Source organism: Eschrichtius robustus, chromosome 3, assembly GCF_028021215.1.
Source record: "Eschrichtius robustus isolate mEscRob2 chromosome 3, mEscRob2.pri, whole genome shotgun sequence".
NCBI lineage: Eukaryota > Metazoa > Chordata > Mammalia > Artiodactyla > Eschrichtiidae > Eschrichtius > Eschrichtius robustus.
In genome coordinates this window covers 187,539,802-187,563,482 of record NC_090826.1, presented here as the reverse complement: position 1 = coordinate 187,563,482, position 23,681 = coordinate 187,539,802, and the positions used below count along the sequence as shown (strand labels likewise).

Here is a 23,681-nt window from a genome sequence, read left to right as displayed (position 1 = left end):
GTACTGCTGTGAGCGCTCTTGGATGCGTCTCCTGGTACAAACGGGAGTAAGTTTCATAAACTGAGTTAGGGCCCTCGGGGCAGCCGCTAGGAAGCTGGGCGGCCAGGCCTTTCTGTTTGCCCCGCTGTGCTGTGTGGGTCTGATGATCTTTCTGTTACCCTATAATGATGATTTTAAAGTTTGGGAATCACTCTTAAGTTGTGTGTCTAGGAGCAGAGATACCAGGCTGTAGAATCTGTGCATATGCACCTTCACGAGGTAATCTCAGATTGTTTTCCGGAATGATTGTCAATTCTGCTGCCGTTGGCACTGAGGCACGCGTTGCCCCACATCCTTGCCAAGCCTCGGTACCGTCAGGGGGATGTGAAATGGCGTCTCGCGGGGGATTCGTTTTGCATTTCCTTGACTAATCCTATTCATCTATTCTTTGGCCATTTTTGTTTGCTCCTCTGTAACTTGCCTGTTCATGTCTTTTGTCCATTTTTCGATTGCATTGGTTCTTTTTCATAATTTGTAGGAGTTTTTTTGGTGGCCAAGCTTTTGTGAGTTTCACGTGTTGTAAATATCTTTTTTTCCAGTGTGTGGCTCATCGTTTCACTCTCTTATGGTGCCTTTTGATGGATCAGAGTTCTTAGTTAGTATAGTACATACGTCAGTCTTTTCCTTTATGGTTGTCAATTTTTGTGTCTTGTTTAAGAAATCATTTCTACGCTGACGTCATAGAGACAGTCACCTAAATTATCTTCTAAATGTTTTGAAATTTTGCCTTCACATTTAAGTCCTTAAGTCGTGTGGAATTTTTTGTTTGGTGTGAAGTAGGGATCTAAATTCATTTATTTTCCACGTGAATAACCAATTCTACCAGTACCATATATTAAATAACATATGCCTTTTTTTGTGATCTGCAGTGTTCATACAAAAAATTTCCAAAAATACAGAGTGTGTTTTCTCACTAATATTGCACAGCCTAGGTACTTGAGCTCCACGACGTCTTTGTACCTGGCGTGGCACGGCTCCTTGGTCCTCAGATCCGCTTGCTCTTCTGTTAATTAACCATTTTCTATAACAGATAAATCCAGAATTATTTACACTTGTAGCAAAGATACAGAACATGCCCCCAAAGAGTTGAGAGTCCAGCGGGACCAGGAGGTCCCCCACTCGCCTAGCACTTGGCGTTTCCCCTTTTAGTACACGGATAGGTGTTTGTCTCACTGTCTGGACCGTGAACTTCATGAGAGCAGGTTTCGTGTCTGTCTTCCCTGCTGACATACCTGGCACGTGGGGCTCAGTGGACAAAGGAGCCCCAGTACCCATCAGTGTATATTAACATTAGGTGGGTCTTAGCTACTTAGTGCTTAAAAGTAAAGAAAGAGAAGGAAAGTTCACCTCTAGCTTTTGAGCCCTAAAGAGAAGCTGCTTAGAGGGCTCTGGCCTTGACGAGTGATGGAGATAAGGGAGAGGGTGTCTTATGTTGACGGAACGATTCAGGTAAAGGAGAGAAGCTGATGTTAAGGCAAATCCAGGTGGGGTTCTTATGGGAAATAGCGGTGGATCAGGGGGTTGGTGGTTGAAGCCAGATGGGGGGTGGGAGGGGGCAGAATGCTAAGGCCAAGGGCTTTTGACTGCAGAGCAGATAGAACTGGGAGAGAGGAGGCGTCCGAACAAGCAGGCCTTGTTTAAACCTTTGCAGGGTTGGGACGCTAGGCTGGCAGGAGGGTGAGCCGTACTTCCCGAGTCCTCTTCTCTAGGTGCTCAGGTCCAACTACCATTCTTTACCTGTAGCTCTCAGAGCCTTGTCTGGAGCTAGAGGTTTTGTTTGGGCTCAGCTTTTGCTACAGTGTCCTCTTTCTTTCTGTCCAGTTAATCCAAAGATAACTGGATTTTGGAGTTTCTTTCCTATTTTCTGAATAAAAAGAACTCGAAAGGATATGTAGCATTTATAGCTGATTTTCAACAGTATGATCTTATCGCCACAGTTCAGTTAGTTAGATGTCCAAGGAGTGTGCTTTTATCTCTGTGCTTTTCCTTCCTCTGTATTTTACCCCTCTTTTCATGGGAGGAAAATGTTGTTTGTCCCATTATTAAAACTCATAAATAAAAGCAGAAAGTTAGAAAAGTAAAACATAAAAACACTTAAAACTCTTCCATTCATAAATAAACCACTGTCAGTATTTTCGTGTATTTTCCTTTAATGTTTGTGTACTTTTTTTTCCCATTTCTGGGGAAGAGGGGTTGGTATTTTTTTTTAAGTAGTTTTAATCAAAATACATACGATGAAAATTTTTCCCACCACTGGAGGATAGAATTGCTAGAGAAGCCAGGCTTTTTCACCAAACCTTCAAAATCTGATTGAAGGAAAATAAGAGAGTTCTAAGTTATTATGGTCACAAATTGATATGAACCTTACCACTAAAGGAATAACCCAAGGAGGATTATCTGTATTGCCTCTTTCTTACTTGTTAGTCTGTCCTGTGATTGTAACGGTGTGCATCCTGTCTTCACAGCACTGTCAACAATTTTGATGGGACAGTGAGTATCAGCCCAGCTGGGGAAGCAAAGACATATGTAAATGGAAGACTTATTTTGGAACCCACGGTATTACATCATGTAAGTTGGCTGCTGCTAAGATGTGAGAAATTGTTTGACTTTGGGCACGTGATTTAGTTTTTTTGAGCCCGGTTCTCTCCTCTGTAAGATCAGTAGTGAGCGGGATGAAGGACTTTCTGGTTCTTACGTTTTCTTATTTCACGAATTGCCTGCCTTTGCGCAGAGACCGCAGTTCTGTTATGGTGGGTGGACCAGCCCCCAAGGAGCTGTCCACCAGCAGCAGCATTATGTGTCCCGGGAAGAGCTGGGCTTTGGAATCAGGCCAGACAGGGTCGAAGCCCTGGCCCTGCCACTTGCCATATGACCTTTGAAGTTATTAAGCTCGGGGTGATTGCATGTCACCCATGTCAGGACACTTTTGAGAGCACTTTAATAATTATATCAGGAGAACAGGCATGAACTATTCTGTTGCAGGCAAAGCGAGACATATGGTCACTTGGTAGTATATATCCTGTCTTTCAGGAGGGATAAGGGAGGAGTAGGTGAAAGAATTCATGCGTAGCTCTTACTACAGTGTCTGCAGACAGTGAGCTCGGTGTGCGCTTATCACTGTTACTGTTTAGCTCTGTGCTCTGTTAGTTTCCTCATTCCTAAAACTGGGGTAATAACATGCACAGTTGTGAGACGTCAGTGAGATGGTGTATGTGTAGAGTGTCGGATGCAGTTCTTGGCCTGTAGGAAGCATTTCATAAATGTTAGCTGCTGTGATTTTTGTGTTTGTCATTAGTGATACTAGGCTGTATTGAATTGTTGAACATAAGGATTTGTTCCACGGAATTTTTTGGTTCAGACTCACCTCAAGGAGTAAATTTTTTGTGTGCTTTAGGGTGATCGGGTGATTCTTGGCGGCGATCATTATTTTAGATTTAATCATCCAGTAGAAGTCCAGAAAGGGGAAAGACCGCCCAGTAGAGATACTCTTGTGAGTGAGGGTCCAAGAGACTTTGAATTTGCAAAAAATGACTTGCTCACGGCACAGAGATTACAGTAAGTATTTTTTTTTTTTACAGTAAGTATTTTTGTTGGTATGAAACAGTAAGTATACGGGAGAGGGCTGTGGAGAGCCTTAATCAGGTTGTCCTGACTGCACTCGTTAACTCTTTGGGTGCTGATTTCTAGTGACATGATCCTTGCTCTTCTGTGTGCGTTCACTCAACAAACAAACTTAGCTCCTGCGCTGGAGGAATTCATCTTCTCATGGGGCTGACGGACAGACAGACAGAGTGCCCTGACAGAGCCCTGCACCGTGTGGAGCTCCTGGGGTGACTCCTGCCCCGACCAGGGGTCAACGAAGGTCTCGTGAGAAGATGTCCCCTGGGAGGGAGTCGGCCAGGGGAAGCCTGGGGAGTGGACCCTTATTTACTTTTCTTCTTTTGCCCCAGCTTTAGCTGAGGCACTATTGTAGGAATTCTGATTTAAGCAGGATCCCTGTAAAATAAATGGCAAGTAACACAGGAATAAAATGCTAAAGCATTTGGACTTTATCTTAAAGGTTATGGGGTCGTAAGAGAATTTTAAGGAGACATGAGACAGACATGATGGGGATCACATTTGCAGAATGGTGACTGTGGCCCAGGTCTGGAGGATGGAGGGCGGTGGAGCCGGGTCCCGGGCTGCAGTGCAGTGGAGGCTGGGGGGTGAGACGGGCATCTCGGGGTTGCGGGGAGAGAAATATCCGCACAGAGGAGGGAGGCGGGGGGTGGGAAGGATGACCGGGGTGGGCCACACGAACCTTGCTTTGTCACCATTTCAAAAGTCTGAGCTTGCTTTGCCCTCTTTTTTTTTTTTAAAGTTGTGGTACAACATACATAGCATAAAATTCACCTTTTTAGCCATTTTTAAGTGTGCAGTTCAGTGGTGTTAAGTACATTCACAGTGTTGTGCAGCCTCAACCATATTCTGTCTCCAGAACTTTCTCATCACCCAGCTGGGCCTCTGTACCCACTATGCAATGGCTACCCCCTCCCCCCAGGCCCCGGTAGCCATTAGGTCCTCTTTCTCTTGACATTCTTATTCTAATTCAGTAAAATTGGGTACGGAAATTTTATGCAGTACAATTGTTAAAGCGTCGAGTTTTGTTGAGAAGAAAGAAGCTTTTAGTTTTCCGTAATCGCCAATCCTTTTCCCCCCATACAGTGAAAAGTAATTTAATATTTTGACTTCTCAAAATGTCTAAATGTTACCTGAAAACTGGGTTCACCTCTTGGTGGGTGTCGAGCCAAAAGACACAGCCAGGCCAAAGATCAGGAGAAGGAAGGATTTATTACTTGGAGCAAGTAAGGAAAACATGGGGAACTTTCCCAAAGCCGTGCTTCCCCAACAGTAAGACTGGGGAGGTTTTAAGCTAAGGGTACATGCGTGTTCATGAAGGGGCCTGAGCAGCGGAGAAGTCAGCATAGAATCAGGGCAAAGATCGACAAGAGTCCAGGCTTCAGTTGACTGAAGTCCTGGGGGTCACAGAAGGTCACCATCTCCATCCCTGAGGCTCCCATTGACCTGGTGGCTGAGTTTCAGGCTAGTCTTCACCGCTGACTCAGAGCCGAGAGACTTCACTACTGCTGTCTTATCTTTGCTGTTGTTGCTTCTCTTGCCTGATAACAGCTGTTCTTTTGTTCCCTTGAGATCATTGATTTCTGAGACCTGTTCAAGGGCAAGCCCTGTGTCCAGGCTCAGATCACAAAACAGCTCAGGCCAAACATGGCTTCTCTTCTGTCAAGAAAGCCCCGCCTGGTTCTCTCTCTCTGGGGGACCCCCCCACCCTCTGTCTGCTTACAAAATTATTATAGATGATTGGAAAAATTTGGTACAATCCCTGCTTTATCAGCTCATGTATCATGCTTTTAGAGGCATTTCAATATATTCCTAATCTATGACCTAAACATGAATTGAAAGATAATGATATGAAATAATTTTTGCCCTAACCATTGTTAGTTTAACATAAAATGCCCATATTTTGTGTTTACTATAATGTTAACTATAATATTTACTGCAGTGTTCACTGTAGCATAATTTTTATGTTATAAATATATATTTTATATCTTTATGTAAGTTAAAACATTTTTATATAACTTAAGCATTAGAAAAACGTATTTGCTTAAATATCGAGCATCTGCAATAGTAATTAAGTTAGAAATAAGCAAATTTTCATCCTTTTATGTTTTCTTTGTGTAAACAATTCTAGAGCTAATAAACATTTCAGAGTGCTATTGACAGAATGTCAGAAATGAAGTTTTGAGATTTGAACTTTTGTTTAATTTAAAACATCTTAATATGATTAAGAACTATTACAGCATATGAAGAATTCTTGACAGAGCACCCTGTAACTACTGAATATTTTGCTACTTGTAGACTTGAAGCAGAAATAAAGGAGGCGCAGTTGAAAGCACAGGAAGAAATGATGCAGGGACTCCAGATCGTGAAAGAAATGGCTCGGCAAGAGCTTTCCTCTCAGAAAGCTGCGTACGAAAGCAAAATACAAGGCCTGGAGGCAGAGCTGGTAAGGGGCAGAACTGTTTTCCTTCTCTGCCCGTGCATGCCACGTAAACTTATGTTTCTAGCGGGGCCCTGGGGGAGCGTCAGAGGGGAGATCAAGGCTGCTACGGGGGGGGGGGGGAGAAGCAGAGAGGCTCTGTCCCCCCCGCCCTCAGGCCATGGCTCTCCTGTTTGCTGGCAGTCCTGCTTCCCAGAAGCCCATCTGGAGGGCAGCGCTCTGAAGGGTTTGGCTAGTGATGGTTATTTTCAGTTGGGTTAGTCAACCTGGATGGGGTGGAGAAGCACTGGGGCACCTTTTCTATCTGTGAGTCAATTTCTTGTGCATTGATTTTTAAAAAGGGACTTTTGTACCTTTTTGGTATCATTTTTGAAGAATTGCTCTGTATCTTTGCCCTATTTATTTTTTATTATTGTCCTTTAAAGAAAGAAGAATGTCAAAGAAAGAAGCTACAGGAAATTAATAACCAAAAGGCTAATTACAAAATTGAGGAACTAGAAAAGGCAAAGCAGCGTTTTGAACAGGAAATATATGTCAACAAAAAGCGGTTAGAAATGGAGACTTTGGCTACAAAACAGGTAATTTCATTTTATAGCTAGTCTGAGCTATCTTGAGGAAAAGCTGGATTTTTCTTTTTTTTTAAAGAGCTTATGGTCTCTTGATGGGCGATGGCCAAATCCAGGTCTGCAGGTGAGAAGGGTCTTCCTGCCTGAAAGCCTCTGTCCTCACGATGTGCTCACACATTATCACACAGATCTTTTCAAAGGGACAGAGCTGTTGTTTCCAGCGAGTTCCAGTCAAGTGTTCTCTTTCCCTGCATCCAGAGCGACCCTGTGGTCAGTCATGCCGAACGATGTAAGGAGTGAGGTGATACTAGGGCATGGTATATAGAAGGAGGCACGGCTCAGCTCTTGGACGGGTTACATCCCGGTGCCAGGGTGGAGAGAGCAGCAAGCAGGCCGTGTGCCCACGTGAGTCCTCAGGGAACTACCTCAGCCTTGGGCCCTCAGGCACTGACTTCCCTCATCTCTCTGAGCACAGAGGCATCTTCCAAGGGCAGCTCACGGTGGCTCTCCAGGTGCTGGACCAGCAGCCTCAGCACCACCTGGTAGATGTGCAGCTCTCGGTCCATCCAGAACTGCCGAATCACATCCTCTGCGGTGGGGCCGGAATCCCTTCTAACCAGCCCCGGAGGGGGGCCCTGAATCCCGAAGGGAGAGCCCCTGCTTTCGTCTCTGCTGCGACTTCTTATATCTTCAAGTTTTACTCTCAAATGGCAGTTTTCCTTCTTTTCTTCCTAAGTTTATGGTGGGGTTGGGCGTAGATGAAGATACTCGCAGTAACCCCAGAGTACCGGTACTGTAAAGTGGTGAGAATACATATATTAGCTGATTCTAGAGCACGGAGGGGCTAGTGAGCCACCCCAGAGAGTTTTAAGAGAAAAACAGATGTGTTTACATCTTGAAAACAATTATCATTAGTGGGCTAGTATAAGGCTTATTTGTGTCAAGTGAGGTTTTTAGGTGTATTTTTAATTTAACGTTTTAATTTAGTCAACAAATTCTTGAGTAGTTTTTTCCCTTTTTTTTTTTTCCTGAAGGTTTTTATGCTCCTATCAACTGGGAGGAAAAGATTGATCTATGTTATCAAAAATTCCTAATGATTTTGTTGTGGGGAAAAAATCATTTTATAAAGATACTTTATAAATCATGTTTTAAAAGCCTTTATGCTTAATAATACACGTACTGTGAAATGAGAATTATGTAGTGCATTACCATTGTCAGTCTGGTTTTATAATTTCTCTCTTTGCACGTTCTCGTGTATGACTCCACGTGAATCAATATCAATTAGGCTTTAGAAGACCACAGGATCCGCCATGCAAGAATTCTGGAAGCTTTAGAAACCGAGAAACAAAGGATTGCTAAGGAAGTACAAATTCTACAGCAAAATCAGAGTAATAGGGATAAAACTTTCACAAGTGAGTATAGGACGATTTTAGCAGGTATTTTCTAAAGTTATGTGTGTTATTTCATACAATTAGTAAAATGTTAATTATCTTTGTATATTCAAAATTGTTTTTCTGGATGTTGCTGACTTCTCTGGATCTAGATAAATTTGTATGAATGATTATTTTTAGGATATTCACTTTTTAGAATATTTAGTTATATAAGCAAATGGTAAACAGAATTCCAAGTATTATTTTAATGTGTATTATGCTTTTTAAAATGTCTTACTCTAATCCTTAATTCTTATTTTATAAGAATTATTAATCTGAGTTGTGCTTAATCATTGCATCCTTCGTTTTCTTTCTCACTTAAAAGTTATTTTTTTGTACATTTCTACATTCCTGTGTAGAGCACAGCATTTCTTTTCAAATATTTATTTATTTATTTGGCCGTGCCGGGCGGCTTGTGCCATCTTAGTTCCCGACCAGGGATCAAACCCAGGCCCCGGCAGTGAAAGCACAGTGTCCTAACCACTGGACCGCCAGGGAATTCCCCAAACACAGGATGTTTAATGTAAACTTTCTTTTTTTAATTATAGAAAGTTTCAAATAAACTATGAAAGCAGAGAGATTACTACAGTAAACTCTTCCATACTTATCATCCATCTTCAACAATTACCCACACATGTTCAGTTTTGTTCCAGCCGTGCTCAATCCCCCTGCCCCCCCACCCCCACCCCGGACTATTCTGAAGCAAATCCCAGACATCCTATCACTTGATCTGTAAATACTTCACTATGTATCTCCAAGTTAGATAAGAACTCTCTTTTCTCTCTTTGTCACTCTTAGAAGCATAACTCTGATATTATTATTACACCTAAAAATATTAATAATAATTTCTTACACATCAAATATCTAGTCCCTATTCAAATTTTGTGGACTATTTCATAATTTTTAAAATATATTTGATTTGTTTGAATCAGGATACAAATGTGGTCCACACCCCCCCTGTGTTTGCTAGATGTGCCTTTTAAGTCTCTTTTAATCTGTCAGCTGGCTCTTCCTTCCTCTTTCTCTGTCCCCTTGTAATTCATGTATTGAAGAAGCCAGGTTGTCTCCCTGTAGAGTTTCGCAGATTCTGGGTTTGCTGACTGTATGTCCAGGCTGTTGCTTAGCTGGTTCCTGTGCCTCTACATACCCTGCAAAGCACCCGTCATCCAGGTTCAGTGTTTTAGCAAGAATACTTGGTAGTTGTGCCATATACTTTCCATAACTTCTGTTTTTAAATTACCTTGAAACTGTTACATCTGTTGTGAGAGATAAGAACATTGTATTAATACATGTTTTTATTCCTCTTAGATCCTAAAACAGTACCATGCAATGAATACTTGATTTTTTTTATCCACATGAACAATGAATTTCACTCTTCCAAAAAAATGTTTTTAATGGAATGCTGGTTATAAGTTTGACTGAACAATATAGAAAATGTTTATGATAAAATCTTAAATTTGAATTAGGAACGTGGAATTGTGGACTGAAAGTGTTTTTATGTCCTAATATATCTCTGTTTCTGTCTATATCTATCTATCTATCTATTTTTAAAATTTCAGGCAAAATAAAAAAGGACTGTGGTTCTATTTAAGTTAAGGCTGTAGTATACTTTACCTAATACTTTAAATAAATTAGAAGTTAGGAAAAAAAGAAATTAGAAAAAAAAATCTTTAAAAATATTAGAAGGAAAAGCAGCATCTTTAGCATTTCCTTGTTTACAAAACCCGTATCCTCTCTCTATGAACTTCAGTTTTCTTCCGTGCCTCCACAGGTGAAAGACCTCATTTTGTATGAAGAATATTTTATTTCACCAGTGAGGCTTGAAGAAAAGTTATCGAGTTATCACCTTCACCTTCTGTGATGCATCGTTAAAACCATTCGTTTGAAGTCAGTTTTTTTTTCAGGACGTGTTGTGCCTGGTGGTGTGTTAGTGCTCACATACGTGTTCTGAATCTTCTCCGTGTGCTCTCTGCTAGTTCAGCCCAGTTGGAGCTCCATGAAACTCTCCGTGATGATTCAGGAAGCCAATACCATCAGCAACAAGTTAAAAAAGAATTATGTTTTTGGCAGGTGAGTGATTATCTTATTTGTAAAGTAATTCGTTGTTTTAAACTAGTCATGCTTCACGCTTCATGTGATTTTTTTCTGTTTTAGTTTCTCTAAGGACATGGTATCCTACATGCCTGTCCAGGAGCAAGCGGGTGTCATAATCCCCAGGGGCACTTCCAGATTCCCCTCTCAGAGCTCACTCTGGAGTGAAAAAGGCTTTCAGCAATTAACATACTCGTATATTTTATAAACAGAATAATCTTAGATGTTTTAGGAATTCACTGATTTTCTTTTGAGTTGAGAATTTATAAGTATTCCACATTTTAAAAGGAATATACAATATTAGAACTTTTAAGAAATTATTACATAAGAAGTTATTTTAATATAGTATATACTAGACATGATTATTAGTATAACAAAAATACTTAACTATGGAGAGATTTAATCAGTGGTCTGAATTTTTATGGGAGTCATTCTAATTCGGAAAACTCTATCCAGGTTATGTATGTTTTAGGAGAAGCATTTTTTTTCTTTGGTTTTTCTTTCAGACATGTTGTATCAGATAAAGGAAGTAGTTCTGACACTTGTGTTCAGGTTCGTAACCTGCAACTAGGGGTCTCAACTGTCTGGAGTCTGGAAAAGTTTGAGTCTAAGCTTGCGGCAATGAAGGAACTTTACGAGGTTTGGAATATTATTAAAATCTCTATAAACTTTTTGAAATAAAAATATTATATGTAAAAACTTACAGGATTCTGCCAGATTATAGCCTTAATGCTTGAATTGTGTAATGGAAAAATGAAAATAAACTAAATAGTTAACTCAATCTAGAAAAGAATAAACCTAAACCAAAGGAGAGCAAATGAAGGAATCATTAAAAATAAAAGTAATAATTGACAAATTAGAATTTATAAATTCAAGCTTTGGCTCCTTGAAAAGATGAACATGTGATTTTAGGAATGGACACAGCATTTAAATAAAGATCTCAAGCATTTTAAAATTACATTACATTTTTATGTAAATAAGTTTAATAAGTAAGCTAATAAGTTTAATAATTTTCTAGAAAGTTAAGATTTTTCTAGAAAAAGAGAAATTATGAAAGTTGGTTTAATAGGTGAATAACCAAGCAATAAATTGAAAAGTTTGTCAATGAACTAGCCTGGAAAAAAAAATTGGTTAAAAAAAAAAGATGCTGATCCCAGTCAATTTCATAGGTAAGCACTTTTGAACCTCCAAAAAACAGACAAATCCTGTTACATTTGAACTATTCTAGAAGGTAGCAAAGAATAGAAAGTGTCACAGTTACGATGCTAGAATAACTGATTACAATCAAAACAAACAAAACCCACAAAAACTGAAAAGATGATTCAAAAGAGAATTACAAACCAATCTTAATATGAACACAGCTATAAAAATCCTGAAAGAAATGTTAGTAAGTCAAACCCAAGGTTGTATTTAGAGAATACTTATACCATGATTAAGTAGGGTTAATTCCAGGAATGGAATGCAAGGTATATTCACAATAGAAAATACAGAAAGGCTGAAGGGAATCATACAAAAGCACTGACAGTTTGCCTCTAAATGACGGGTTTGCAAGTGGTTAAAATTTTTTTCTTTGTGTTTATATGTATTAATAATTTCCAGATTTTCTACAGTGAATGTGAATTGCTTGTGTAATTAGAAAAACAAAAAACTGTATTGAGGTCATTTGATAATTCTTGCCTTGACACATACATTAAAATCTGATGGGTGAGTTACCTTACATTCGTACTTTCAACTGTTTGTTACAATATTCTTTACTTATTTTTCCATTTAGTTATACTATTCCTGAATCAATCTCTATATTTATTTTGCTAGCACTTTAATTGGTATTGCTTTAAATATTTAAATTAAAATATAGATTATTATCATGATCAATATATTCAACCAGGAAGTGATTGAATCTTTTTTTTATTAGAAATAATTCATAATAATTTATTCCACAGTTAATATTGACCAGATATTGCTTTAAGCATTTTATAGTTATTGGTTAATATATTCATTTCCAAAAATACTGATTCATTAAATTAATATTTTGTGTCAAAGCTAATTCAAATTTGTCTCTTTGTTTTTTTATTTTTGTTTTTTTTTTTTTTACCATCTTTACTGGAGTATAATTGCTTTACAATGGTGTGTTAGTTTCTGCTTTATAACAAAGTGAATCAGCTATACATATACATATATCCCCATATCTCTTCCCTCTTGCATCTCCCTCCCCAACCTCCCTCTCCCACCCCTCTAGGTGGTCACAAAGCACCAAGCTGATCTCCCTGTGCTATGCAGCTGCTTCCCATTAGCTATTTTACGTTTGGTAGTGTATTTATGTCCATGCCACTCTCTCACTTTGTCACAGCTTACCCTTCCCCCTCCCCGTGTCCTCAAGTCCATTCTCTAGTAGGTCTGCGTCTTTATTCCCATCCTGCCCCTAGGTTCTTCATGACCATTTTTTTTTTAAGATTCCATATATATGTGTTAGCGTATGGTATTTGTTTTTCTCTTTCTGACTTACTTCACTCTGTATGACAGACTCTAGGTCCATCCACCTCACTACAAATAACTCAATTTCGTTTCTTTTTATGGCTGAGTAATATTCCATTGTACGTATGTGCCACATCTTCTTTATCCATTCATCTGTCGATGGACACTTAGGTTGCTTCCATGTCCTGGCTATTGTAAATAGAGCTGCAGTGAACACTGGGGTACATGACTCTTTTTGAATTATGGTTTTCTCAGAGTATATGCCCAGTAGTGGGATTGCTGGGTCATATGGTAGTTCTATTTGTAGTTTTTTAAGGAACCTCCATGCTGTTCTCCATAGTGGCTGTATCAGTTTACATTCCCACCAACAGTGCAAGAGGGTTCCCTTTTCTCCACACCCTCTCCAGCATTTATTGTTTCTAGATTTTTTGATGATGGCCATTCTGACCGGTGTGAGGTGACACCTCACTGTAGTTTTGATTTGCATTTCTCCAATAATCAGTGATGTTTAGCATCCCATCCTTTCATGTGTTTGTTGGCAATCTGTATATCTTCTTTGGAGAAGTGTCTATTTAGGTCCCCTTAATGTTGTCAGATTATTCTTTTATTTTTCTCCTGAGGATGCTATCGTTTTTGTTTTCTCTATGTTTTCTAAACCACGTTTATTATTTCTGAATTATTTAATGATTTCTGTTGCCTTTATTAGTAGATCTCTTTTAGTATAATTCCTAGTGTCATGTGATTTTTAAAAATTTTATCAGGAATGCGATTTTTTTACTTTTAACATTATCTAGATAATCTATAATTTTGCGAATTTTATAAATGCAACAAAGGAAACGTTTTTCCCTTAGTTGCTAAACATTTTTAACCCATAATTACTAGAAACTATATATTTAATTTTCTTAGAGCCACTGTAGTAACAAGGGTGAAGATGTCTTTTGCGACCCTGAAGATGAATGGGAACCCGACATCACAAATGTTCCAGTGTCTTCATTTTCCAGAAGGAGGTGAGGACATTTGTGTTGCTGGCTTTCTTCCTTCTCAGAAGAACTATCTGTTGTCATGGTGGATATCTGGGAAGGGAACCCAGTATGTCACTGATCAAATTACAGCACCTAGGGCGTTAGAATGTTTATATTCAGTTAGAATACGAAGAAATATCCTCAGTATTTTACCATATAAGTTTTAAGAACAACTTAGACTGGCATAAATCTCATTTCCTATAAAGATGAACAGTGTTTATTACTTTACCCTTTCTCAAAAACCTGGCATAGTCTATGACATTTTGTTGTAAGCTATAGAGTTTGGAATGCCGTTAAGTTAGTCTGAGCGCCTCAGAGCACTAAATCACGGTGCTCGAGGACTCCTGTACGTGACGCGTGTTGCTTGTTGACTGAGACATGCAAGACCCACCGTCAGTGGCTGCTGCTTCTGCACGCCCCGGTGCTTAGGTTATAGCGAGGCGTGTGCTGTAGTAGGAAGGCCTTCGTCCTGGCACTCGGTTAGCCCCTTGCTTTGGTTTTTGAGCAGGACTGCTGGCTGCCGTGTCCTGAGGATACGAGGATAAGTACAGAATACTCCCTGCCCTCCGAGACCTGGCGTGGAGGAAAGTTGGGGTGGGGCAGGTTGATGAAGACCTGACCCGAGGCTGGGCAGGGGCTGCGGAGGAGGGGAGGTCTACGGGCATCCGCGAGGCAGGATCACGGGCCTCGGTGGCTGGTGTGGGGTGACAGTGATGCGGGGCTGCAGGCGGGTCCTGGCCGAGCGACTAGGGGAGGGTGGCGTTCCCTGGGGTGGACGGTAGGGAGGCTATTTTGGACGCGGTGAGTTTGAGGTTCCTGGGGGTCATCCAGGTGTACACTGAGGTCTAAGACTTTGTAGAAGGGATTCGGGAATTGTCAGGATGTAAAGGTCAGTGGCGTTTCATCCAGCAGAAGCATCACCATAGATAGAACATGTACTGGATGCATGCTGAGCAGAGTCTCATTTACCGCAGAACTGCTGCTGTCCTTACCCCCATTTTACAGGCGAAGTAACTAAGGATTTAAAGAGATAAGGATCTTGTCCAGAGTCACCCAGCCTCTCTGTGGCAGAGGGAAGAACAGCGAGTTTCTGGTTAAATGTAGTTTCAACTTCATCGCCTTCAGCGCAGCTCAGAGTCCGTTTGGGTTCTAAACCTTTTTAGGCCTCTCTTGGTTTTGACCATGCTTATTTTAAACTCATTTGTATAAACTCTCCTCAAAGAGGTGGAACTACTTAATTACCTGTGACTTTTGCTTTATTTCCTGCATTCTAGCTGCTAAGCTAGAGTAAGAAATAGCCAAGACGTCGCGTTCATGTTATATGTTATGTACGTGGCAGCTCGTATCTCAAGCCGAAGGAAACACAGAGCGTGTGCTTTAAACAGACTCTGGGCTCCTTGAGTGCATCCGCTTCAGGCTTGTGCTGTGCAGAGTCACAGGTCCCACCGAGTCCTGAGTCCTCGTGCTGGCCCCATGTGGCCGGGAGCCCAGGGCAGGACGTCTCGAGGCTTCAGTTTTCTCATCAGTGAGCTGGAGACAGGGCAGGGTCATCTGTGAGGAGCAGCTGCTTCTCCGGTGACCACTGTGGTCTCTGATACGGGACCGATGACGGTGATGATGGAGGGTTGCTGTGAGGGTTTGAGATCCAACCTTGTCCGTGGCTGTTCTGTGAATGGCAGTTCTTGTTATCGGGCACCTAATATGTATTGAATAACATGAAATCTTGGGATACAGAGAGGATATGATTCCTGATCCAATTCCAATGAAAAGATAAGTGATATCTTCAGGTGATTTGTCCTGAGGACGTCAAAACAGAGGTGGGCTCTGGCACTAAAATGAGCAAACTCGTCCTGGAGTGGAATTGGGCAGATGGGGCCTGGGACACTTGCACCAGCCCAGAGTGGCATAAGCCTCCCAGAATTCAAACCAGCCCTACAGATTCATGAGAGTGTGGTTTATAAATTCCTTTAGATTTAAAAAGTACTGATTTCTTATTGTTTTATTATAAACAGGTATAAGTTTTGTGTACTTAGACGTGTGGATCAAATATGAGCATTAAGAATTAACATTAAAATTTTATCCTATTGAAGGTTAATAATTTACATCTTAAATCCCGCTGACTTTTAGGTTGATAATTAGGGAATCAACAGAAACTTAAATTGTTACTGAAAAATCAAAACAACATTTTCTAAGATTTCGAAATCAGGTGTTTTCATTTGGCAGAGATGTTTTTGAAGACTTCTATAATTTAAAAGTATCATTTTTTAAAAAACATGGATTGCTCTTGGTCAGAAACCTTGTGTATGAAGTTTCAGCCTTGCAAGAATGTTTATGACAGAATTGCAGACTCTGAGAATGCCTGAAGGTAATGGACTCTTAATTATGGAGCTTCTAGGCAATGATGTGCCACGCTTTTTCTGTGGTGAAATAGACCGGTTTGGTGGCGTATACATTTTGATATGTGCTGTTGACAGTTAAAAGTAAAATTTCCCCTGATGTTAAGTAAAAATTCTTTGAAAGGAATGTGACAAGCATTTTTTAATTTGAGTTTAAACATTGTTTAACTACGGTTGTGTTGAAAGAATAAGTTTTCCTAGTTCAGACTTACTGGGATAATGTACGCTTTTCTTTCGCTACTAAGTAAAAAAACTGTAACCTGTGAGAATTGATATTTTCTCTCCCTGTTGTCAGTCATAATTCTGTGTTTCTCTCGTGGGAATTCATGGGGAAATTTTATGTTTGAAACATTTAGGCGACTACAGATAGAATGCTTTTGTTTAACCATCTTTTCAACAAATAGCGTTTTTCTGTGAGTGGCCACCAGTATAGAGGGTCCTGTTAAGGAGAAGACGTCGAAGGTCCCGCTGGACTGAGGTCTGGGGCCACAGCCTGACACACGGGGGCTGGAGCTGGGGTTTGGAGAGTTGGTCCATACGGGTGGTGATACGGAAGCAGGGGGAGGCGTGAGTGCAGGGGAGAGGCGGAGCCGCTGAAGGTCCAGTCGTGGGGTCGCCGCCTGCCTTGTGCCGCTGCTGCGCTTCCCGGTGCCGTGCTCTTCACCCTGTGCAGCAAATGTTTACTTGAATTTATTCACCGGGACCATTTCCCTGCTTGAAACCCTTCCCAGGATAACTTGCTCAGGATCAGTCCACGCTCCCTTAGCTGGCATCCGAGGTCGGCCCCGGGCTCGCTCCGGGGGCCCTCCCGGCTCTGGGGCCGAGTCCTTCCCCCCGAGCGCCTCTGCAGCCCTCTGTGCCCTCATGACTTCCTGTGGACCGTAAGCTCCGTGAGCCCAGAAGCCCTGTTTGCTGTGTCTTAACCACAGTATCCAGAGCCTGTGAATAGTAGGCCAGCTGACCCTCGAACAGCACGGGTTTTCAGTAGCGAACACGGCAGGATTGGGGTTGGCTGAGCCTGTGAATAGTAGGCCAGCTGACCCTCGAGCAGCACGGGTTTTCAGTAGCGAACACGGCAGGATTGGGGTTGGCTGAGCCTGCGGAGGTGGAGGAACCGCGTGTGCCGAGGGCTGACTGTGCGCCCCTGATCCCCGCCTCGTTCGCGGGTCAGCTGTGCATTTGCTCTATTCAGCTAATGAACTGTAGGGTTAGACTAGTACCTGAAAATAGTAAGTTCCTGTTCGGTGAACCAAATTAATGTAACCCTTGATGAAAAGATTTCCGTGGAAAACATTCTCGTGGACGTCCCCTCTCTTTGGAGAATTTAAAGCTGTGTCCTTCGCGTTTTCCCATGTGGAGTGTAGCCGCTAACCTCACGGTTTCTGTTTTTCCAGGAGCAGGAGCCTGATGAAGAACAGGAGGGTTTCCGGCTGTCTGCACGGCATAGAGGCCCACGCGGCCCAGGATTTGCATTCTTCACACTCGTCAGGTACTTTTTTCATCAGACTTTGTTGTTTACTGAGAATAGCACCAAGTCTTGTGTCTGCCACTATCTTGTTTCCTGTTCTTGTGCAAATCATTTCATCTCCTGGAAGCTTCCATTTCCTCTGTAAACAGGGCAGACCGGAGACCCCTCCCACTTCTGAAACTCTGTGCTCTGTGATGTATTCCAAGCCTTTAGTTGAGTGACTAGTTCAAATGTGGAAGTCGCGTGTTTGTTCAAAAACGTATGAGGATATTGTTTTCTTCTAAGTGAAAAAAGGCAAAGTGTAGAAGATTATGTATTACAGGATATCGTATGTGTGAGGAGGAGAAAAAAGATGTATACAAACATGCTTATAAATGAATATGCTCTCCCTGAAAGCGCTGGTTGCCCAGGGCATTTGGGGGATGGGACGGGACAGGAAGGAAGACGTCCTTTTCACAGCATATCCTTCGTTTTCTTCTGGATTTTATATAATATGCATGATTTGTCTAAAGCTACTTTAATTTTTAAAAGTTTAAAGGAAAAAGTTATAGGAATTATTCCACTGAATAATTATTTTATGCCAATATTGACTATGTTAATTTTCATAAGAAGAGGGGATACACTGTAAGTTATATGTGTAAGTACCTGTAATAATTAAAATTACTGCCTGGTAGCAACAGACTACTGCACAGCAACAGAAAAGAACCACTGATTCGTACAACAACCCAGATGAATCCCAAAACACTATGTTGAGTGAAAGAAACTAGATGATAACGAGTACATTCCACATGATTCTATTTATAAGTAGTTCAAAAATAGGCAAAACTACTCTGTCGTGAGAGAAGCCGAGTAGTTCAGGGAGAATGGTGGGTCATGAGGGAGCCTGCTGGAAAGCGGTGGTGGGCGTGTGGCATGTGTTGATCTGAGCGGGGGTCACGCGGGGTACACGTATGTAAAGACAAGCTGTACGCTTAAGACGTGCACACCTTACACTTTACAGAATGTCACTTGTGCCTGAGTAAATGGAGTTTTACAATTACTCTGTAATGTAATAGTCTATTTCGATAAAGGTGTCAGTGGAATATGAGTAGCCATGAAAGAAATTGTATGTCATCTTGCCTTTAAAATAAAGACACTAGGGTTTCTTTTTTTTTTTAAATCATAAAATTATCTTTTAGGAAGATAATTATTATCCTACTACTTGTTTAATATAGACTTTATGTTTACCAGCAAAATCAAAGTTTCTATATCTGTGGTAGCAACTTATTTATTCAGTATTATTTGAGAGTAAGATGTTTTGCAAAGGTACCTTTTCCAGATAACTAAACCTGTTTCAAGGGTCGTTTTTTTTTTTTTTAATTGAAGTATAGTTGATTTACAACATTGTGTTAGTTTCAGGTGTTCAAGGGTCATGTTTTAAGGGCCCTTTTTAAAAATTAAGATACAAGGGGAAGTCAGACATGTAAGAGGTCTTTGCTTGTTTGCAGTTTTCAGAGAGGGAGCTGGAAACCCACTTGTGCATTTAGTGCGAACCTGCCCGGGGGGCTGCGAAGTCGGGGAGGACAGGCCTGCCAGCTTCGGAAAGCCGAGCCAGTGTCTGACCCTCTCGCCTTAGGGGCCGTGTGTCGAAAGCAGATTTTTACAAGTCTTTCTGACTCGCTGATGCTGGACTCGGGGGTGCATTCATAGCGGTGCCTCACTGAGCAGGCGTCACGTGGTTGCTGTCCGTGGTGACGGGAGGGGCGTCGCTGTCACCGTCACCCTGCAGTGACAGAGCTCTGGGCTGGCAGCCCTTTTCTCTTCCCAAATCAAGCTCCTGTCCCGGCTCTCGAATCTTAATAGTCCCCACCTGGTGCCTGTATTTTACTCTGCTTTTTAGTTTGCTGTTTCTGATGGCTTAGGCAGTAGAGCAGAAAACTAATCGTGCACATTAAATGAGAACCCTACTCACGTGTTAGCATTCCGGGATAAAGTTATTTCCAGAGGCGCCAAATGAGCTCTTACAAGTTCTTCCGTTTACCTCTGGTTTGGACGGCGCTTCGAAAATTATGCTGAGAGCCTGTCTCCCCAAGATGTGATAGATGAACTGTAGACAGCTGTTTGGCTTTCACCTCTTTTGGTTGTAGGGTACATAGAGCAGGGGCTGTCACAGGAAGAGCTGCCGAGAGATCTTCCTTCTAATGTCGTTTGCTCTATTACTGCCTGCTTTTCCAGCTTATGAATTAATTAAGCTTATTTTACTTATATTTAATGTGTTTATATTATTTTATTTTATGCAACTGCCATTGTTTTCACCAATTCACAGTTCCTTAGGTGTTACCAAAAAGTAAATAAAGAAGGAGGTTAAGCCAATGGTTACGTGGGATATTTGGATTCCCTGTAATCTGTGTCTGTAGCTGCTCAGCTATGGATGGATGCTGTTGAGAGGTTGATTCTTCTGTGGAATCGTGTTTTCCGCTTGGTGTATGGAAGTAAGGGTGTCTTGAAATAGGAATAGCCTACTTGGAATGTGTGACCAGTGTTCTGTAGCCGCTTGCACTGATGGGTTTGTTTGCAAGTACTGTCCCTGGAAACGAGGCTTAAGGTGGCTGTTTTCTGTCGACACAGGCTTCGTGGGGAAATCAAGCCCCGCGTACCCAGACTCAGCAGAATCCTTTCTTCCCGGGGTTTGCAAGGAATTGATTGGCTCATCATTAGAGCTTCTTGGACAGAGTGATGACGAAGAAAACACTGTGGCGGACAACTTGATTAGTAATTTCCTTAAAATCCACGACGGGGTACTTGCCGTGTCCAGAGCTCATGAGGACCAGGACGAAGACAGTCCGAGTAACTGTAAGCAGCCCCTGCCCGCCCGCTCACGAGGACCGTGGTCCCCTGCTCTGTTTTGCGTGGCTTTGCCACCTCTGTCACGCGGTGTCCGACGTTACAGTGTCTTCACGCGGATCAGACGTGAGCTCTCGTGCTTGGGGGCCACTTCTTCTCATCACTTTTCTTCTTCTTTCGAAGTGTTCTCTGATGGAGCAAACCAGTCGCTCGCTGTGCAGGTGGCGAGCGCCTTCGAGCGGCTCGTGGTGCTGACGAGACACTGGCTGAGCGGCGTCCCCGCCGGGGCCGGCGCGGGGGCTCCGCCGGCCGAGCTGAGACGGGAAGTGAGGCAGCTGGGAGGCTGCTTGCGGTTGTTTCTGCAGGTAAAGTGATCTCGGGTTTTCGCTGGGAGGGCTCATCTGTTCAGCAAGTGCTTATCGACTCTCTCCTGTTCGCGTCTTGCCCAAAATTCGACCCTTAGGATCTTCAGAAGCCCTTTCTGTGTTGAAATCCCAAGACTGTGGATGTTGGATGATTGATTGATGGCACCGAGACTTCCCAGGGCTTTCTGCGCGCCGGGCACTACAAATGTTAACTCCTTCAGTCCTCACTGCAGCCCCGGACGTGGGCACTGGTGTTGTCACCCTTTTATCGTGAGGAAGTGGAGGCCAGGGAGGGTGTGTCCACTGTTCACAACTAGTAGGTCGTAGACTTGGGCCCAGGTCGCCGCGGGCCCAGCGTGTGCTCCTGCCCCCCAGGCCGCGCTGCCCTCCACAGGGGCTGCCGGGAAGGGGGTCGGGGTCTCGCTCTGGTTACGGGTGGGGCTTCAGCGCGGGGTGAGTTAGTCACAAGCCTGCTGGCACAGGGGCAAGGAAAGTAATCTTGTTTCCCTGTTTACCTGAAGTCAGATAAGATGAGCCTTGGCTGTAGGAAGAGGTAAGGTGAAAGCTTCCTTTCTCTCATAAAATCTGGAGGCGGGCTTTGTGGCTGCCTCGGGACCCCGGTTCCTTCCGTGCAGCTCTCGGCTGGGCCCCGAGCGTGGCCCCAGGCTCTGTGTCTGCCGCGTCCAGGGCTCCAGGGAGGGTCAGCGCACGGGATGGAAGAAGGGGCCTTCTTTTAAGGAGGTTTCTGGGAAGTGCATTTTTATTCTGGCAGCCGTGTGACCAGGGAGCCCTGGAGGAGGAGGACATGGGGGCTGATGCTGGAGAGACCCCGTATCTGCTGATGCCCGGACCTCCTCCGAGAGACTCCGCACGTACGAGGGGCCAAGGCAGAAACCCAGAGGGACGGGCTTTGTAGCAAAGTGTTCTAGATACTTGGACAGATCCTGTAGTGCCTCCCAAGACGTTCCAGCCCTCCTGCTCTAGTGGATGCTTAGTTGCGTCAGATGCCTCCTGGGAGGCTCTCTTTATTGACTGACTGAACGTACTGGTCCAGTGTTGAAACTAGACGTCTGCTTTCCATTGTCCATTATTCTCCCCTAGGAGGTCTTTGTGGGGCTCCCCGAGACCTGGCCACACGTTCCTGCTGTTAGCTCCTCTGATGATAACCCTGTACGTTACCCGTTATGCCGTTTAATGCACCGTGTCAGTGTGGGCAGTGAGCTCTCGGCAGGTGGACAGAATGTGGTGTCCTTTCTCATGAGGGCTCGTTGTGTGATCGATGCTCGGTTGGGTCCTTGTTATTGAATTAATTATAAACTGACATTGGATGAAGGCTCACTTTGGATATAGGTCACGAGGAAACAGAGTAACCATCATAAGGAGGGTGGGCTGCAGGCCGGTGGGGACCGGGGGCAGGGGCAGGAGGGGCTCGGACAGCACAGGCCCTGAGAGCGCGGGCCGCAGGGTCACCCCCGGTCGCCTGGGCTCCAGCCGTGTGGACGCGGGAGGGCTGGGTGACTCGGTCGGCCTCAGATTCTGGAGGTGGTGCAGGATAGGAAAAACCAAACCCAACCCACCGCTGGCGTTTGGAAGTCCAGTGTGTGAACCGGGGCTGGATTAGGTGTGCGTGTGTCCTTGCAAAGACTTTTTGACTCTCCTGTCCCCCACCTAGAAAGTGAAGCAGCAGTGCCGACCTGGCGAGGCTGCTGGGACGGTCAGTCAGTGGGCTGGTGTCCCAAGAAAGGACCGCAGAGGAGCTGGGGTGGAGCGTTCTCCCGTCTCTTCCGTCTCGAGGAAGAGCACTTTGACCGTAACTTAGGGCTGTGGCCTGTTGCCCTGTGAGAGGTGCTTTCCATAAGGGATCAGGACGGAGAGGACAGGTGACCTGGAGGGAGGTAAGCTGAGCTCAGGAGAAGCTGCAGTTCAGCTGGCAAAACTGGATTTAGGAACTAGACTCTGCTCAAGTGTAGCTTGAGCGTCCTTACCTTGCAGTGATGCAGGTAGCATATTCCAGGAGGCAGACCCGGGAGGGGTGCCTGAGCCGCCCTCCCCGCTCCTCTGGGGGACGTGGGGGAGCCTTTCACTTGCAGGGTTTCAGGTCTTCCCTCCCCCTTCCCTTCCCCTCCTTCTCCTTTGCCCTCCCCACCCCCCATAATAGGAAGTGTCCTGGTTACCCATCCGTCACTCGGCCCCGGCACAGGGAGCGCTCGGCCGCCGTCTCACGTCTTGCTGCTGCCTGCTTGCCTTCCGTCTCCTATTAGTGCAGAAGCTCTCTGAGGGCAGCCTGTATCCTAGTCGTGTCATCACCGTCAGAAGCTATGGGATCACACGTTGTCTGGTTCCGATCAGACTTTGATGAAGCACGGTCACTGTATCGATGAATGCAGAATCCATTTTCTTCAGATTGGTCTTCTTGTTCTTACATCCCCTGGTAATCTCATGTATCCGATACCCGGGTCCATTTTTATCTTACAGGGATGCTCTTCAGATATTTCGTCAATGGTGAAAGAGGCTCAAAAGCAAGTGATCCAAATTGTACACCAAGCCATCAAGTACGCGGGGCAGTTAGCAGCTCTTAGCGGGGACCAGCTGCGCTCCCTGGAGAGCAGCGACTGCGGGGCTGCCAGCCTCCAGGTAACCCGGCAGTGTTCGTGGTGGAAGGCTTCATCTCAGGGCATGGTAGAGGCTTCTGATAGTGGTGTCACTAAGCAGGATAAGTGTTTGATTTTCAAAGCGGCACATACTTTACTAGTTTAGCAGGAGATTGGAAGCTGTTAACAGTCTAAGTGGTTAAATGTACCTGACGATTTGGGATCCTCACCGTGCCTTCCGGATCCTTGGCTTGATGGTAGCCGTCTGTTCTGGAGGGTGGGTGCTCAGCCAGCCAACGTGAAGAATGTAATTACGTTTGCATGTAATTCTAGAAAATGTGTATTTGCTTGCTTTAATTA

The 23,681-nt window shown here is 43.6% G+C and overlaps 1 protein-coding gene across 8 annotated transcripts in view; it reads left to right on the top strand.

Moving 5' to 3' along the window:
- KIF14 (kinesin family member 14) overlaps positions 1 to 23,681 on the top strand; it is a 53,679-nt gene that overhangs the window by 22,348 nt on the left and 7,650 nt on the right. For all 8 annotated transcript variants that reach the window (XM_068541860.1, XM_068541862.1, XM_068541858.1 and 5 more), the window contains 12 exons: positions 2,505 to 2,607; positions 3,434 to 3,594; positions 5,956 to 6,103; positions 6,523 to 6,675; positions 7,949 to 8,075; positions 10,070 to 10,163; positions 10,691 to 10,823; positions 13,563 to 13,663; positions 17,469 to 17,563; positions 20,150 to 20,374; positions 20,549 to 20,730; positions 23,206 to 23,364. In XM_068541860.1, the coding sequence (XP_068397961.1) occupies positions 2,505 to 2,607; positions 3,434 to 3,594; positions 5,956 to 6,103; positions 6,523 to 6,675; positions 7,949 to 8,075; positions 10,070 to 10,163; positions 10,691 to 10,823; positions 13,563 to 13,663; positions 17,469 to 17,563; positions 20,150 to 20,374; positions 20,549 to 20,730; positions 23,206 to 23,364 (1,681 nt within the window). The remainder of the gene's footprint in view (positions 1 to 2,504; positions 2,608 to 3,433; positions 3,595 to 5,955; positions 6,104 to 6,522; positions 6,676 to 7,948; positions 8,076 to 10,069; positions 10,164 to 10,690; positions 10,824 to 13,562; positions 13,664 to 17,468; positions 17,564 to 20,149; positions 20,375 to 20,548; positions 20,731 to 23,205; positions 23,365 to 23,681) is intronic.